Below are 17,252 nucleotides of genomic sequence, written 5' to 3'. Positions count from 1 at the left end.
GGGCACCTGGAGGAAACGCCAACTGACCCAGCTAGGGCTCGAACCAGCGACCTTCTTGCTGTGAGGCGACAGCATTACCTACTGCGCCACTGCATTGCCTTCCTTCGGCTTAGTCCCTTTACTAATCAGGAGTCACCACAGCAGAATGAACCGCCAACTTATTCAGCATATGTGGTCCCACTTTATATTAAGTGTCCTTAACTACTATGTAGTTGCATCAAAAAATAAATACAATGTACTTACTGTGTTCATAATGTATTTGAGAACTTGTGGTGCTCTTGAGTTGGGATAGGGGTTGGGTTAGGGACAGGTTTGGTGGTATGGGCAGGTTTAAGGGTGGGTTAAGGTGTAGGGAATGGTCAGCAGTGTATTTACAAATGTAATTACAGAAGTTAAATACAGATGTAATTACATACAGGTATTTAATCAAGCATAAGTACACAATGAATACATGCATTTACACAATAAATACATTGTAACAAACTATTAATTCCTGTGTAAGTACATATTAGTTAAGGCCACTTAATATAAAGTGGGACTGCATATGTTTTACACAGCGGATGCACTTTCAGGCAAGATCCAGTACAGGGAAACACCTATATACTCTCATTCAAACACATACACTAAGAACAATTTAGCATACCCAATTCACCCATGCAGCATATCTTTAGTTTTTGAACCGGAGCACCTGGAGGAAACTCACGCCAACACAGGGAGAACATGCAAACTCCACACAGAAATGCCAACTGACCCAGTCAAGGCTTGAATCAGCAACCTTCTTGCTGTGAGGTGACAGCGCTACCCCGCTGACCAAAATGCATCAAAACAATTATTAATAATGTAATGCATATTACAGTAAACAAAAGTAAACCCATTTAAAGCAGGATTAGAACATATTCAGTCGGTATGTAAAAACACACTGCTTTTGTGGGTGTGGCGTCATTGTTAGGAGTCTGATAGTTATTCCATGGACAAATTATGCTGTAATGTTGTTTAGTACTCTGGTTGATGACATAATGGGCAATTGCAAAATGCTGGCTAGTGTTATTTACTAGAATATTATGACATGGCCTCTCTGTAAATGGGATCATGTAACATTAGAGTGAAAACTGTACATTACACAGACGCCAAACTCAACTCATTATGTTGGCACAATCAGCTTGCTTTAGATTGAGCAAAAACAGTTCATCATGTTACTGTCAGATTTAAAGAGACATACCCTAAAACTGTGCAGCTCTTTTAAGGATGGACATACATACATAGATAAAATGACGACAACAACAAACTAAGTATTACTGTATTTGCCAAATATGAAGTGATTTGAATTATTGATACAGTAGACCATTCAAATGAAGGTATGAAGTATAACACTCACCAATGAATTTGTGATTGTAGTCAAAACAGGCAGATGAAATGGTTGAAAAATGCCATATCAATGTTTCCTTGTGAGTAACTTGGCTTGAGGTATGTTCCCTTGAGCGCTGCTGAAGACACTGATGGGTGGTTTTCTCTCAGTCTCAGAGAGGAAGCGAGAGTAGGATCTTCTGAAGCTGCTGAGAGCCTTGCAGAAAGGCGTGTTGTATTGATTTTTAGAGTGTTGTTGGGTATGCTTTGCCCCGTCCACGCCTTATTCAGGCTCCTATGTAATCCACTTCTACTGTACATAAAGCAAACAATGCACTATCAATAAACTTCTGTTTTAATACTTTATTTTTTAGATACATATATTAGATGATGTCAAATAACTCTACGAAAAGCACGTTTGGATAGAACCAAGCACAGAAGACTGTTGAACAATTTACTTTCTTAGCATGTTTGGTTTCCTGTATGACACTGGTGGACTGAGGCTCAATAAGACGTTTTATAACATCCGTGGTTTAGCTGATCGCATCACATCTACAAAATGAAACCTTAGCTTGATGTGTGCAATTGAAAGTGCACGTGTGGTGAAGAATTTGCCTCTCGATGCAACTTCTTCCTGTTTATTTCATTTGAAGAACAGAAACATGAATTATAACCATGAGGAGTGCATGAGAATTCTCTTTAAGCTCAATGATAGCAAAAGAATGAGAAATAAAACAAGTTTTGCTTTAAACAGTACGGTTTATTGATATTTGAAATGGCACTGAGTGTTGTAAACAGAATGTTTTTTTGATTTTAAGGTACTCTTCAGTCCTTTAATGGGACTCAGAATTCTCACCCTTCTCCAGTCCCAGATTTTATTTTTCAAATATAGTCCAACAATGTTTGCAACAATTCAGTTCATAACAATGTCAACAACACACACATGTTCTTTAATTCAATTCTTAAATTACATATAGTTTTTATTTTATTTTACAGGACAGTAGGCCAAACAGTAGCTTTATAATGACTGTAAATAAGTAAATAAACTAATTAAACGGATCAAATTAAATCTCAACTGATTTTTAAATAAATTATCAAAAACATAAAAATAATTTTAGGAAATTAGGAAATCTCTTATACATTTTAAACCGTTTTACACCATAAATCAATTTAAATGAAAGAAAACATGTATATATGTATATTCAGTTGAAGTCTGAATTATTAGCCCCCTGTTGATTTTTTTTTCCTTTTTTAATTATTTTCCAAATTATGTTTAACAGAGCAAAGAAATTTTTACAGTATGTCTGATAATAATTTTTCTTCTGGAGAAAGTCTTATTTGCTTTATTTCCACTAGAATAAAAGCAGTTTTTAATTTTTTAAACACCATTTTAAGGTCAATATTGTTAGCCCCTTTAGGCTATATATTTTTTTTCAATAGTCTACAGAACAAACCATCATTATGCAATAACTTGCCTAATTACTCTATCTGGCCCAGTTAATCTAACCTAGTTAAGTCTTTAAATGTCACTTTAAGCTGTAAAGAAGTGTCTTGAAAAATATGTAGTCAAATATTATTTACTGTCATCATGGCAAAGATAAAATAAAACAGTTATTAGAAATAAGTTATTAAAATTTATTTAATTATGTTTAGAAATGTGTTGAAAAAAATCTACTCTGTTAAACAGAAAACGGGTAAAAAAAAACAAACAAACAGGGGGGCTAATAATTCAGGGGGCCTAAAAATTCTGACTTCAACTGTATATATAGATATATTTATACAATTTACCTAAAAATTTACTTTTTCTAAGAATTTCACTTCAGCTGAACAGGAAGATTTACAGCTGAAACTGTGGAATATGGTGATTTAAAAAAAAGCACAGTAATGGGTAACAGCATAGTGCAAAAAACTTTTGGCTCAGCATATTGAGGTCTTATGAAGTGAAGCATTGAGGTGTACAATAAACTGAACACTACAGCTTCACAACATTATCACCTTAAGCTTTAACAGTAAATGGCCCTGAGTATGTATTGACATATTGTGATGGCCTGCATAACGATAATGTTTTAGTTTTTGTTGATGTTTGTGTTTAGTGTGGCAAGGCTGCAATCCCAATTCAGATGGAGGACACATGGACGGTGAGTCCAGGACTCTGTTTAAAATGAAAATGTACGTTTATTTAGCTAGGGCACACTGTTATTCATTTGGTGAACAATTAATTAAGTTAACTGAAAAAACTCATTTGTTTTGGTAATCTTCAATCAAAGTTTGACCATTTCTGTGTTTAGAGATCTCTTTTGACATCAGTTTGATGCTTATTATACAATATTCTCTTACCATTAGTTTGCCATGAGGGACTAATGCAAAGAAATAAAGCTTAGCCCCCCAATATTCAGCTCCAAGTACATCGTCATATTGAAAAAGTCTCAGCAACTTCTGGGTCACATAGACTTAATATTTCGAGTTGTTCTCCCTCTTTTTTGTCATAATCTTCAAGCCAGGTTATCAAAATCCTGTAAGAGCCCACATTTATCATAACCTGGCTCAAAGATCATTGAACAAATGAGAGAAATATTTGATTTACATGTGAGCGGATGCTGTCAGTAAAATCTTTTTACAGCTTAAACACAAGTAATTCTGTTGAATATTACAACACTCGTCCTCCATCTTTACCAGGGTGAGTCCAGGACTCTGTTTAAAATGAAAATGTACGAAACTGCGACCATTTTGGTCACATATGCGGCCGAAAATTAATCTATGCAACCTCATAATATATTTGGGCGCATTAGTGCGACTGCAGATAATGGTTGTAGTGCGACCTGTTTTGATTTTTTGTAAAAACTTGCTGAATCGCTCTTCCCTGCCGCTATATTGGTTCATATTAGCTGTCATTCACTCAAGGTATTCCGCTGTCAGATGACAAGGAAGGAGCTTTTATGACCACGGGAAATACAAACAGCTGAAGAGTAAAAACTTAAAGCGAACAGGTTTGCAAACCCCACCTTAAGAAGAGGCGCAGATGAAAGCGATCATGACACGTCACGTGGTGAATAATGATCCGCTAGCTGTGATCAATCGAGTACGCTCTTCTTGGAGAAGGTGCCCGAATCTCCATGCGTTGCATTCACTGCGTGTTCAGCGCAAATGTCCGCTAAAAGTCAAATCTAATACTGTACATATCATCGCCAAAGAAGCTCGCCTTTACTAAGTTTACACTGAAACTGCGGCTCACAAAGAGCGGTATTGCGCCGATGGTTAGCGCAAGAATCCTGCTCTGCCAGCTCATAAATTGGGTCGGCTGACTCACCTGCTTTTCCACAAACACAGAAAAATGAAGATCATCTCAGACTGAACCTTTAAATTGACACAAACTGAAACCAAAACTTTTAAAGAGTGATAGAAGTGAGACTTTACTTACTTTCTTTTGTCTATTCTTTTTTGAGGTGTATATTATTATTATTTTTTATTTACTGATGACTGCTTTGCAGCTTTCATCATTGAATTGAATGGTTTATTATAATCTTTTGTTTGTTTTGTAGCAGAAATATTATTTATTAAATTGACATGCATATAAAAACAGCAGTACAAAATCAATATTTCTTACTGCAATGCTTCATTTTTGTTTGATGCAAACTATACAATTAATTTTCATAAAGTAACAGACTTTTTATAGCAGATAATCTACATTCAAGGCAGTATCATAATGAGAAATGGAATTCTTTGTTACCATTGTTGTCATTTTTTATCATCATTAATATTCTATGGCCTAATTATTAGACATTCATTTTGGATTTATTGCACACAAAGATCAATGTTTTTGCAGCATTAGTTAGATAGTTGTTTCTGGTTTTTGTCAGTCCTATTAATGTTGTTTTAAAATACAATAAATCCCTTAAAAAAACCATTTGCAGCAGTGCTCATTCAGTTTTGGTGGGTGCTCCTAAATTTTTTCTGGTGCTCCTAAATTTTTTTTGGTGCTCCTAAATATTTGAAGTTGGGAGCACCGGTGCTACCAAGTAAAAAAGTTAATTTCGAGCCCTGAATTTACTGTAAAAAAGTAAAAGCATTTTTCCATTGCATATATTTTATGCACAACAAGCCATTAATGTTCTTAGGACCATTTGGACAGATCACAGCCTTTCACTTTATAAGACACCAATCTATCGTTAGAAGCCACAAGAATTCATTTAGTGTTTTCCCTGTATGCCTGTATATGCTTTCTACTCTCAAAGTGATTAGGGTTGATTTTATGAATCACCAGTAGATATGTTTCCATCCAAAAATGCTAATTAACTTTATGCACAAAACTGGAATATCTCATAAAAGATGTGTGAATAAAGCAGCGTTTTCATCCAAGTAGACAAAGGGGAAAAAATCATCACTTCCTGATTACCTGTCACCAAATATTACCAGAACAAACAGAATTTACTGAAGTAGGAGAAGCTGCGTGAATCTTTTCTTCATTTAATAAATGACCTGTGCCTTAGAAGGAAATCCTGACACGCCATAAACGTTTGGTGGCGTTTGAAGGTGTGAGTAGCAGGGCACAGATGCTCTTCATTATTCTGGAGGTCATTAATAATATAATGACACTAATACTTAAACGGTAAGGCGTTTTTGAATGACTAAGCCAACATTTCAGATTATTTACAATGTGCTCAGCCTGCTGGTTTGTCTATTCATACACATTTTGATTATCACATGATCTCAAAATAAAATCTCAAGACCTTTTTTAATGCTCATACTGGAATATGTTTAGTAAAAGTGTTTCAATCGCAGTTCATGAGCATCTTTTCTTATTAAATAAAAAGTTTCTCCTACTTAGTTATGCGCATATTTTATGCAAATTTTTTAAATAGGTGGATAGAAACATAGCTACTGACCACAGTTTCAGCTAAATATGTAATGTAATGTTCTACTGAAGACATAAACAGCAATCTTGGATAACCTGAGAGTGAGAAATTTAACAACTTTTAAGAAATTTTGTAAACAATCTTTTAAAAAGGATTATGACATTTTTGGAATTATGAATTTGAATCCAGAAAAAAGTAGCCCTACCAGAGAGCATTACAGTCTTGAGGGTTGGTTCTTGTTTCATGTTTGGTCACTGATCACCATGGCAACTCCAACTGCTGAGTCCACATCTTTTCCATAGACTACAGGAAATGGAAATACTCTCTCCACTTCCTGTTGCAGAACTGCGTTACATGACAGAGCACTGCCACTGCCGATAATACAGCACACGCCAGCGGCCTGCAGGCTCTGAGGGGGCATCATAGTGGCCAGGTTTTCAATAATACCCCTGCACACAGCCCGGGTCACGTGACCCAGAGACAGGTTGGAGGATGAGATGTGGGAGACGCTGGCACTGCTGGATGGGGCATGACGCTCTCCTAGTAGTGTTGATGTCACGGTTAGGTCAGTATTCGGCTGGGCCAGAGCAGAATGGATGAGCTGAGAGTAGATGCTGGACTCACTTACTTCCAGTCCTGTTACATAAAATAACAAAGCATTATTAATATAAAAACAAGAGACACAAAAACCTGCAAAAACAGTTGGGACCCCAGAGCATGGGCAAACCCAGGTATATATACCAGGTATATATATATAGATATAGATATAGATATAGATAATAGTACTTATGCTTAAACAAATAAGCAAAATAAATGTTTTGCTAATAAATAAAAGTTTAAAATAAGCATTTCCTCTAGTCTAAGAAAAAATGTCAGATTTGGGCTTCTAAATTTTCAGTTGATTAGGTTGATTTTGTAAGGGTGTGATTTATTTATAAAAAATAAAAAAAAGTAAATAAATTAACAATAATAACTACAATAGAGCAAAAAAAAAGTAAAATAAAAGTTGATTATGGTTTTCTGGAGAGTCAAACAGGATCCAGATGCAGAAATGTAATAATGTAATGTAAAATAACACTGTATAATCTTCATTCTATTAATAAATCAGTCAAAATTCTCTTCATTAAAGTTATAAATGTTTTACGTTATTGTGCCCGAATGCTTTACAGTTTCTTGAAATGCCTTTAAAACACATGCAAATGATAAAGTTTCACTCTGTTATGGTCATATGTTGCAATGACTCCATGAATCTCATGTATTCTCAATTGTTGATAGACTATAATGCGAATATAACATTGCATATCCTGCGATGTGACTATTGCGGGGACAAACATTGCAATATCGATGCTGAAACAATATATTGTGCAGCCCTAATTTGGAGTGACCACCAGTTCATGAATTAATCATTAGTTTGATTAGATTTTTTGTCTGAAAGAGTTAATAACTCAGAACAGCACAGACCTACAAGTTGCTCAATCTAAACTCTTTTTTGGACGTATCCAACAGTCATTTTGACGTAAGATGTGCCAGTATACCAGCATGTATAATTCTGGCTTTACCAACTGATTCAGTGCTCCTGCAATGACTAATTTGAGGAAATAGCTCCGGCTCTGACTTGAACTGTTCTAAGAACTTGTGGGAACTGAGCACTTGCATGAAGGGGCGAAATCAGGGTACGTGGTTTCCAATGTTTTATGAAAAAAAGGTGTAGACATTATATTCTTTAGATGTAAAAATCCACATTTGATTATCATTATGGGTGATTTAATTATATTAAAAATAGTTTAATATAATAGATAATAAAATAATAAAATAATTTATTTCTTAGCATAAACAAACTGTCTGAAAGAAACATTTCATCAAAACAAATCAGATTTCCCCATTTATCTTGGCTGTGGATTAAAGGTAATAATGTTGTAAAAAGGGCGTCAAGGTGGCACAGTGGGTAGCACAATCGCCTTACAGCAAGAAGGTCGCTGGTTCGAGCCAGTGTTCGCATGAGTTTCCTCTGGAAAAGACATGAGTTTCCTACTAAAGACATGCGGTACAGGTGAATTGAATAAACTAAATTGTCTGTAGTGTATGAGTGTGAAAGAGTATGCGTGTATGGATGTTTCACAGTGAGGGGTCACAGCTGGAAGGGCATCCGCTGAGTAAAACACATACTGTATAGGTTGGCAGTTCATTCCACAGTGGCAGCACCAGATTAATAAAGAAGAAAATGAATGAATGTTGTAAATGATGCACTGTTTCTTGCACAAATCCGATCCTTTCCCTTCATAAGACCTCAATGTAACATCAGATGATAATAATGCTGTGTTCCCAGTTACTTGCTTCCTTATGATAACCATTGACTTATAATTTATAAATGACCAAAGACAATAGTTTCAGCTAAAAAGCTTCTGTTTTGCTGGAAAAATTCACCTACATGTTGGATGGTCTGAGGGTGAGTAAATTAACAGAAAATGTATGTTTTTGGTTAAACTCTCCCTTTAACTAAATTACTACACTGATAATTAATTTAGAAACGTAACAATCGTTGATTTACCAAATTCTTTCATCCATGAGTCCAGCATTCTGACGAAGGTGGCCATGACGTTGCCTCCATTAAGTGATGCGGCCACCGCAAGATATGATCCCTCAAAGTATGGGAAATAAGCGATGGGCGAGAGCGGGTCTGGAGAACTGGTAGGGGTGAATTCAGCTGGCATCCTGAACGTCAGCTGGGCTGAAGTACTCATATTCAACACTAGTGAACAAAATTCACAATTAATTTGTGCATGTACGTGTATACATATCATATGTGCATGAATCAAAATTTGGGGTCTTTATTAAAACCGGTAGATTTGAAAGCAGTCTATTCTGCTCACCAAGCCTGCATTTATTTGATCAAAAATGCCATAAAACAGTAATATTGTCAAATATTATTACAATTTGAAAACACAATTTCGTATTTAATCATTTTAAATTAATACAGATTATGCAAATCTAAACTTTCAGTAGTTATTATTTCAGTTTTCAGTCACATGATCCCTCAGATATCATTGTAATTTTATTATTTGGTGCGCAAGAAACATTTATTTTAATTGTCAATTTTGATTAAAATAGTTGCATTTTCTGTATTTTTATTTAGAAAGTTCAGAAGAACTGAGTTTACTCAACATGTAGAAGTCTGTTCTATCAGACTTACTGACCCCAGATTTTTGAAAATCCACAATATATGTTGAAGCAATAATATATACACAATAAATGCACCAGATCATGTAGCTAAAAGTCATTGTATTGCACATTCAGCATAATGTCACCATTGCCCAATAACTGTAGTCATTTTTGCTAAACGTGTGTCGCAACGGATCAGTAAACATGTTGAAGGATAACAAATCAAAATCATCTCTGACTGGTTCATAAAACCTGTGGCATGTTTGTTTATTTATTTTAACAACAAATAACTAAACATTGAGATCCGAACATGGGAAAACAACCAAATAACAATAAGGGAATTTATTTTAGTATAAGCATGAGCTGCTGCACAGATATATCTCATTTACAAAACCTTAAAACAGATAACGGTGCCGTGCCCTTGAGAGATGACGCTGAAATCTGAGCCCATAATCTCCAATGTCTAAATGTGCTCATTACAACTCCACCTAGAGGCTGAACTACTGTATGTACAGATTATGAATATTTTTTGTGGTTGAGATGATTACATTATATAAATATCTTGATTGTGGGTTGTTTAGAAACCCACATATGAGTTAAATTAAGTGTTCCTATTCACTCTTTTAAAGGTTACTAATTTGGTTAGTGTTGCAGCTGGAAGGGCATTCGCAGTGTAAAACATATGCTGGATAAACTGGCGGTTCATTCCACTGTGGTGACCCCGGATTAATAAAGGGACCAAGCCGAAAAGAAAATGAATGAATTAATTATTTGGTTAGTTTAACATACAAAATGATTTAGAGGAGTTGTATTGTAACAGTTTATTGTAACAAAAATATATGTCATGTACAATTATAAACATTATGAACAGCTACACAAAAATAGCTGTGATTTTTGACTTTGACTTGGCAGTAAAGAATAGTTTTGTGTTTCTTTGCTTTAGACATTTTATTCTAATGTTTAGTTAAATGCACAGTACATATGAACTTTTCATGACAATATATATAATAAAATATAATTAATATATAATAATAAAAAATAAATAATATAATAATAAAATATTATATATGCTATATAAAACTAAAACAGTTTTATATATTTAGTTGACTTATGTACTTGCATTATTCCAAACATTTTGAAGAATGTTCAAATCCAGAGAAATGTGTGTCCTGTGTCATGCTAATGATGTCACACACCCTCAATTTTTGGTTTGGTTTTATAGAAAACATAAAAACACGATTAAATATGTCGAGTACTGTATTAGACTGAACAAAATAATAACAGGGCTTCACAATGCACAGTGGGTAGTACGATCGCCTCACAGCTAGAAAGTCTCTGGTTCGAGCCTCGGCTGGGCCAGTTGGCATTTTAGTGTGGAGATTGCATGTTCTCCCAGTGTAAGCATGGGTTTTCTTGGGTGCTCCAGTTTCCCCCACAGTCCAAGGATATGCGGTACAGGTGAATTGGGTAAACTAAATTGTCCATAGTGGATGTGTGTTAATGAGTGTATGGATGTTTCCCAGAGATGGGTTGCAGCTAGAAGGGCTGTGTAAAACATGCTGGATAAGTTGGCAATTCATTTCGCTGTGGCGACTCCAGATTAATAAAGGGACTAAGCCAAAAAAAAAAAAGAAAAGAAAAAATGATAACAGAACCTTAAAATGTATTTAGTTCGATAAAACTCTGCTGCTTCTTCTCTAGGTGATCACGACCTCAAGAACCAGAAGTGATTGACAGTGGCATTATAATATCTATAATAATAATAATCTGCACTCGTCTCATCAGCAGTTGCTTCAGAGGTCTCAATTGCTGCATTGGCTTTAAGCCTTACACTGATTCATACTACCATGATAAAACATTTTGAATACTTTAGCTCATCCATGAACATCATTTCTGCAAGAGCCCCTTAGGGCAGGGATGTCAAACTCAATTCCTGGAGGGCCGCAGCCCTGCACAGTTTAGTTCCAACCCAAATTAAACACACCTGATCAAACTAATTGAGTCCTTCAGGCTTGTTTAAAACATACAGCTAAGTGTGTTGGAGGAGGGTTGGAACTAAACTGTGCAGGGCTTCGGCCCTCCAGGAATTGAGTTTGACATCCCTGCCTTAGGGTGTACAGAAGACAACAACTCCTATGATTCCACACTCAGTGTGCTCACACACTATGCTATTCGAACCATGCTCTCGCGTGTATTCCGGTTCGTTTGACAAGTGTGAGTGCTCCGAATCAAGCCCAGTCGCAGTTCAGTTGGCTGGCCCTGGCCCGGATTGAGGAGGCGTGCCAGAGCACGGTTCAGTTGGGCTTTGGCGCAGTTGTGCTGTGAATGCAAAGTGAGCCTGAGTTCAAAACTAAGCATCTGAAGTCACTTTTAAGGTTTGTTTAATATGGATTTATTAATGATTCTTAATTTTCAATGAACAGTCAAAGCTAAACAGTCATAGGTTAATAAAGACACAAACTCCTCACTGCATGTCAGCTCCACCCAGCAAACCTCCTACTACAAAAGTCCTGCAACACGAGGACTTTTATGATAACTTATAAGCATGAAAAGTGCTGGATCTGTACGGCAAAATATGTGACTGCGTGTCACTGCATCTCAAACAGCTAAAACAATATAACTAAAGCAATCCCCACTATATGGAGCTAGAGTCCTTCTCTTCCTGCTAAACCAAACAATCGCATTATCCATGATATAAGCGTGCTCAGGTTCGGAATGTAAAGACGCGCTGTGAGTGCACACCATCAGGGGAGGGGGGAGGGGGGACAACCCTGCTTCGGCACTGTTCAAGGCATCTGTACTTAGTGAGAGTACACCCTCAGTCATGGCATCATCAAACTATGCTTTTGTTTGCTGTGAATACACGCCCTCTAATGGTAAATTTACATACTGTATCTTTAATGCTTTAATGTGTTTTGTTAGAAAATAATTAGGCACTTATTTTTAAAATGCTTGTAAATACTTTTTTTTTTTTTAATGGACAAAATTTTATTTGTAAAGAATGTATTTATTTATTTACATTTTGAACTTTATAAAAAAGATTTTTCTTTTACTGTTTAGAACATGCACAGTATTGGACACTATAAAAGCATAATGGGGCATTTTAAAACACATAAAATGCTCTACGGCCATCTGAAAATAAAGATTCATGTAACCCACACAGTACCTGCGTGTCCTCTGTCAGTCATGCAGGAGTACACACTACACTGGAAGTCTCCTAGTGCTGCCCCGACCGCTGTGTGAGCAGGAATGCCGTACCATTCACAGGAAGTATGACCAGCCACACGTCCTGAATCCACCAGCACAGGCAAGAGGTGCACAGGGAAACCTGCATCCTTCAGACTGCACCATTTATAAGCACACCGTCAATTTATGCTGCCGCCGAAACCCACCAGAAGACATTCGATTATTCTGCATTATTAGAAATCGGAGATAGTTTCCTTGAGGAAAATGAAACAAATATTACTCACATGTGTGTGTTCCATTGGTTAGTGGCTGTGTTGAAGTAGCCCCAGCTGGCAGCATTTTGTCCAGTCATCACACACTTATCAAGGCTGCACAACATGGAAACCACATAGTCTTGAATGGTTCCTGCATCACTGAAGCCTGACAGGAACTCGGGCCTGATTCAGAGTCATAGATTAAAATCAATCCTTTGGATATTTTAGACTTAATTTCAAATTTTGTCTGAAATGTAGAGTGTGATTCTACCTGTGTTTCATATACCAGAAGACCGTGGCACAGCCGAAGCCGGTGGCCACACTCAGGTGTGAATCTGGTTTAGGTAAAGCCGACAGGACGTCAGTGTCGCAGCGCCCGTCCTGCCATGTGATCAGCTGACTGACATCTTTGGGACTGAATCTGGTGATGCCATCTTTACTCTGCCATTCACAGCCTAATAGAGACATGAACAACAGTGTAATTATTGATGTCACCCCATTTATGATTTATGAATGAGTATAAAAGCTGTTAAAACAGGGCCACAGCAGAATGCCAGAAGCATTAAAGTGTATTATCACCCAAAGATAAAAACTATGCTATTAATTTCTCATTATCCTCATGTTGTTCTAAACCCCTGAGACCTTTTCCAATAATCTTTTCTTTAGAACACAAATTATTATTTATTAGGTGAAATCTGAGAGCTTCCTCATTCTCCATAAACAACAAGGTTCCTGACTCGTCTGCAGGCCAGACAAAAATGCAAAAAAATCTTTAATATGGACCAAATGCCTTCAGTGGTTTTATCGAAATATTATTAAGAATGTGATTGAGTGCACATGAAGCAAAAATATTGACTTTATTCAACAGTTTCTTCTCTTAAGTGTCAGCAAAGGGCCTGCAAACAGAGGAAGCTGAGTGTGAGCATTCAGTGGTAAACATCACTGCACAGTGCCCATGAATGTGCTCAATATACTGACACTGAGGAGCAGAAACTGTTAAAAAAGTCTTTTCATTGTGTTTTAAGTGCACACAAAATTATTATTGTAGTTTGATAATATTCTGATTGAATCACTGAAGGAATATGGTCTGTTTTAAGGATGTTTTTGGATCATTGCTGTCTATGGAATATAAGGGAGCTCTCAGACTTCACCTAATATCTCCTAATTTGTGTTCTGAAGACAAACAAAGGTCTCAGAGGTTTCAAACAACTCACGAGTGAGTAATTAATAACATACTTTTCTATTTTGGGTGACTAACCCTTTAAGTATGTTGTCAGTAGTTGTTCAGTGTTAACCTGAGTTAGATTTCCACAACACAATGCCATGCATTTGTCCACATACTCCAATGAACTTGACTTTTTTCAGCTTGTCTTTAGGCAAAGCAGCCATGCACTGGTCCAGAGCGGCAATTATAAGTGCAGGATCCTGCTCTTTGGCCTATTATCAACAACAACAACAACGTTTGATAAAAGTTTTGAGTTAAATAGCACACTAAACAACACTTATTAAAGACCACTCACAGAAGTATCCTTTGTACAACAACATACACAGCATTATTGTAAGTGTATTTTGATCTGTCACCTACATGTGTGTGTGTGCTGCTGCTGATATCAGCGTGTGTAGTGAAGCTCCTGCTCTCTGTCACTGTCTTTGACTGCGCTTCCAACAGCACCACTTTCACCGATGTGGTGCCCAGATCCATTCCGAGAACAAAGCCATCGCAACCGGTCTGTGATTCCGCCATGACCTGTCAAGAATCACTACTTTAGTACTTTTGTGCAATCCTAAAAATATTTGCAGTAAATATAATATAATAGTAGAGAACACCCTGCATGCTGTCTACTTTGTGATTCTGAACTATCGTCAGTGGTGAATGATCAATCTTGTTTCGAATCTTTTCAGTGAACACACTGAACTGATTCACAAAACTCATGTAAATGATTCATTTAAAAATTACGACAAAATAACTTATTAAATCCGCGTCTCTTCTTACTCCTTGATCAAAAAAACAATAATGTAATAATGTAATGTATTTGAAATAAATTTTGTCGTATGTTTAAAATGATTTCCTGTCACTTTTAATCAACTGAATGTCCTTAAATAAAAGCACATCTGTTTTATCAATCATGAAAAAAGATTACACAAAAATATGAATAACCTTCTGACACTGAATCCTTACTGCAAAATTCAGCTTTGTCATCACGAGAAAAGTGTTTTTAAAGTTTAAAATAGGTTTAGTTTGTTTGAATTATTTTAGCTTTTTTATGTTATTCGTTTTAGTTTTATTGTTTATATTAGTTATTTTAAGTTAAAAGAACATATTTCTAAATTATGATCAAACAATATGAAGCTTTAATCAGTAGAGACTTGTCCGTTTTTTTTCTTTAGTGTGTATTTTGGTCAGTCACATCTAAGAAAAAGTCGCCATGATGTCAGAAAACGCATAGAAATGGAAGCATCGGCCAGTTGTTTGAAGTGAACAGTTCAAAGGAACCGACTCTTGCGAACGATTCCTTCATCTTATCACAAGTTTTGAGCCTTCGCGGATCCCATACACTGGGTGAAAGGTAAATCAAATAAGCAGATATTTAAACTGTAATATTACTTGAAATTATACATCCAAACGCGTACAATTTTACATGTTATTATTTTAAAATTAAATCCGAGTTAATTGTAAAAATAAATAAAACGACATTTTTCATCTCCCATGGTGCTTTGCGAGAAAATGGCTGATGTTGAATGACACAAGCCGTGTTTTATCCAGAACATCTTCCTAAATAACACATTCCTCGCTGTAACAGAGCTCTGATAGTTTGGGATGCACGAGTGTTTGATGTAAACGATGTTTGCTTGAGTCGCGGAGGCAGACGCTCGTGTTCTTCAGTGTTTTCTCTCTAACGGTAAGCGGAGGAGATTTAAACTGAACTCACGGCTTTATGTGATGGTCGATGTTTCAATGCTCTTCTGTTTTTGTCTCTCAGCCTGTTTTTAACATCTCATCATGGCCTCAGTCGCAGCCAAACGCGAGGGTCCGCAGTTCATTAGCGAGGTGTCGGTGCGGGGGAACGGGGCGGTGCTCGACTACTGCCGCACCTCGGTGTCCGCGCTGTCCGGGGCCACCGCGGGCATCCTCGGCCTTACGGGACTCTACGGCTTCGTCTTTTACTTCCTCGCTTCTTTCCTGCTGTCGCTGCTCCTCATCCTCAAAGCTGGTCGACGGTGGAACAAGTGCTTCAAGTCTCGCCGTCTGCTGTTCACCGGGGGCCTCGTCGGAGGCCTGTTCACCTACGTGCTGTTCTGGACGTTCCTGTACGGGATGGTGCATGTGTACTGAAGCTACTCGGACTAGATGTAGGACAGTAACACGATAGAGAGGCCTCTGGGTGGTAGAGAGTGCTGACTGACCTTGTTTTTTATCTTATGTTTAGGCATAGAAATATTTTCTCAGTACTAATTGCACTGAAGGTTTGACGATGTGAGATGTCGGATGATTTCCTCTTGTAGGTTTAGTGTTTTCCTTACGGGACAGGGCTGGTTTGGATGTAGTGTAGGCCAACAAGACTAATGTGTTTTCAGCTTGCTCTCTGTGTAAGATCCGGATAACAAATCAGAGCTGTGTAAAAAATCCACGTCCACTTTAAATCTGTACAAATCACATGGTTTTAATTTATATTCATTGAGGAAAATAAATGATTAACCTCATGCATTCATCTGCCTGGTTTTCTCAAGAATGCGTTATACAAAAGATCTGATTATTTTCTTCGTCACTGAAACATTTTAGTGTCTTTAAATATTTTACCTATGATTAAATTAAAGCTGTTCTATATTTACAGGTATTTTCAGCAGATTGATAAATATAAATAATTGAGTAAATAATCCGCTTTAAATATATTTATAAATGGATCATTTAGAGTTTTTCTCAGTGCTAAAATGACACTTGCAGTTCTTTTTGTTTCAGAATTAGTAAATAAAGGCATAGTTCGCTCAATAAAGAAATCATTTACTTGCCCTTGACTTGCTCTAAATCAATTTGAGTGTTCTGCTCAGTTGATCACAAAAGAAGATATTTTGAAGAATGTTGAAAACTGACATCCATGGCAGGAAAAACAAATACAATGGAAGTTAATGGTTACCAGGGGTCCGTTCTTGGTACCTCGTGTAAATGATCTAATGATTTGACAGATGCGGGATCTTTTAATCTTGATCACTGATCTATGGCTAATTTGGTTCTTCAAACAAATGTGAACAAAATGACATTAAATGCATAGTAAACGGTTTGTTAAATATGACACGCAATAACTTTCCCCCTTTGTTGTCGGCTGCAGGCTTCACACTTTCATGTGTCCAGAGTATTTAGCTATTTATTTAGTTTTACATCTTAGAGTGGATTTTCTTTATTATAGTAGCCGAGGCCTATTCAAGTCTCTTTATCAGCGTAAGGTTTTAAATAAATTTC

General features: G+C 36.6%; 4 protein-coding genes and 1 long non-coding RNA gene across 11 annotated transcripts in view; 3 read left to right on the top strand and 2 right to left on the bottom strand.

Annotated features, from left to right (window-relative positions):
• trpv1 (transient receptor potential cation channel, subfamily V, member 1) overlaps positions 1-1,498 on the bottom strand; it is a 36,854-nt gene extending 35,356 nt beyond the window's left edge. For all 3 annotated transcript variants that reach the window (XM_073950552.1, XM_073950551.1, XM_005165327.6), the window contains exon 1: positions 1,376-1,498. The gene's annotated coding sequence lies outside the window, so the exon portion shown is untranslated. The remainder of the gene's footprint in view (positions 1-1,375) is intronic.
• LOC141385579 (uncharacterized) overlaps positions 1-14,855 on the top strand; it is a 37,780-nt gene extending 22,925 nt beyond the window's left edge. For both annotated transcript variants that reach the window (XR_012406275.1, XR_012406277.1), the window contains exon 7: positions 12,541-14,855. This is a non-coding gene — a long non-coding RNA (uncharacterized lncRNA). The remainder of the gene's footprint in view (positions 1-12,540) is intronic.
• Positions 1-17,252, top strand: part of LOC137495624 (flotillin-2a-like) — a 204,384-nt gene that overhangs the window by 170,489 nt on the left and 16,643 nt on the right. The window lies entirely within an intron of this gene.
• shpk (sedoheptulokinase) lies at positions 1,376-16,128 on the bottom strand. Of its 4 annotated transcripts, XM_073951313.1 has the most exons (9): positions 15,727-16,128; positions 14,382-14,543; positions 14,092-14,233; positions 13,068-13,251; positions 12,827-12,979; positions 12,523-12,698; positions 8,746-8,946; positions 6,403-6,833; positions 2,088-2,573 (listed from the first exon to the last, which is right to left on the bottom strand). In XM_073951313.1, exons 2-8 carry the CDS (start codon positions 14,538-14,540, stop codon positions 6,439-6,441), a joined length of 1,410 nt encoding a protein of 469 aa, XP_073807414.1. In that variant the 5' UTR covers positions 14,541-14,543; positions 15,727-16,128; the 3' UTR covers positions 2,088-2,573; positions 6,403-6,438. The 4 variants fall into 4 exon arrangements, with proteins under 4 accessions (XP_073807413.1, XP_073807414.1, XP_073807412.1 ...); XM_073951312.1 differs by lacking the exons at positions 2,088-2,573; positions 15,727-16,128 and adding an exon at positions 1,376-1,657 and having other exon boundaries at positions 14,382-14,667; XM_073951311.1 differs by lacking the exon at positions 2,088-2,573 and having other exon boundaries at positions 5,179-6,833.
• Positions 15,516-16,498, top strand: emc6 (ER membrane protein complex subunit 6). Its single transcript, NM_200056.2, is given in 2 exon segments — positions 15,516-15,696; positions 15,778-16,498. A coding segment is annotated over 1 exon segment (333 nt). The 5' UTR covers positions 15,516-15,696; positions 15,778-15,797; the 3' UTR covers positions 16,131-16,498.

This window comes from Danio rerio, chromosome 5 (genome assembly GCF_049306965.1).
Source record: "Danio rerio strain Tuebingen ecotype United States chromosome 5, GRCz12tu, whole genome shotgun sequence".
NCBI classification, from domain to species: domain Eukaryota; kingdom Metazoa; phylum Chordata; class Actinopteri; order Cypriniformes; family Danionidae; genus Danio; species Danio rerio.
The sequence above is the reverse complement of the archived record's forward strand: the minus strand, read 5'-3'. Positions and strand labels throughout refer to the sequence as shown.

Coding starts and splice junctions, on each gene's coding strand:
- shpk (XM_073951313.1), bottom strand. CDS start 14,540: ATGGCGGAATCACAGACCGGTTGCGATGGCTTTGTTCTCGGAATGGAT. Junction 12,699..12,826: donor AACCAATGGAACACACACAT/GTGAGTAATATT, acceptor TAAATGGTGCAG/TCTGAAGGATGCAGGTTTCC. Junction 8,947..12,522: donor GACTGACAGAGGACACGCAG/GTACTGTGTGGG, acceptor TTTGTTCACTAG/TGTTGAATATGAGTACTTCA.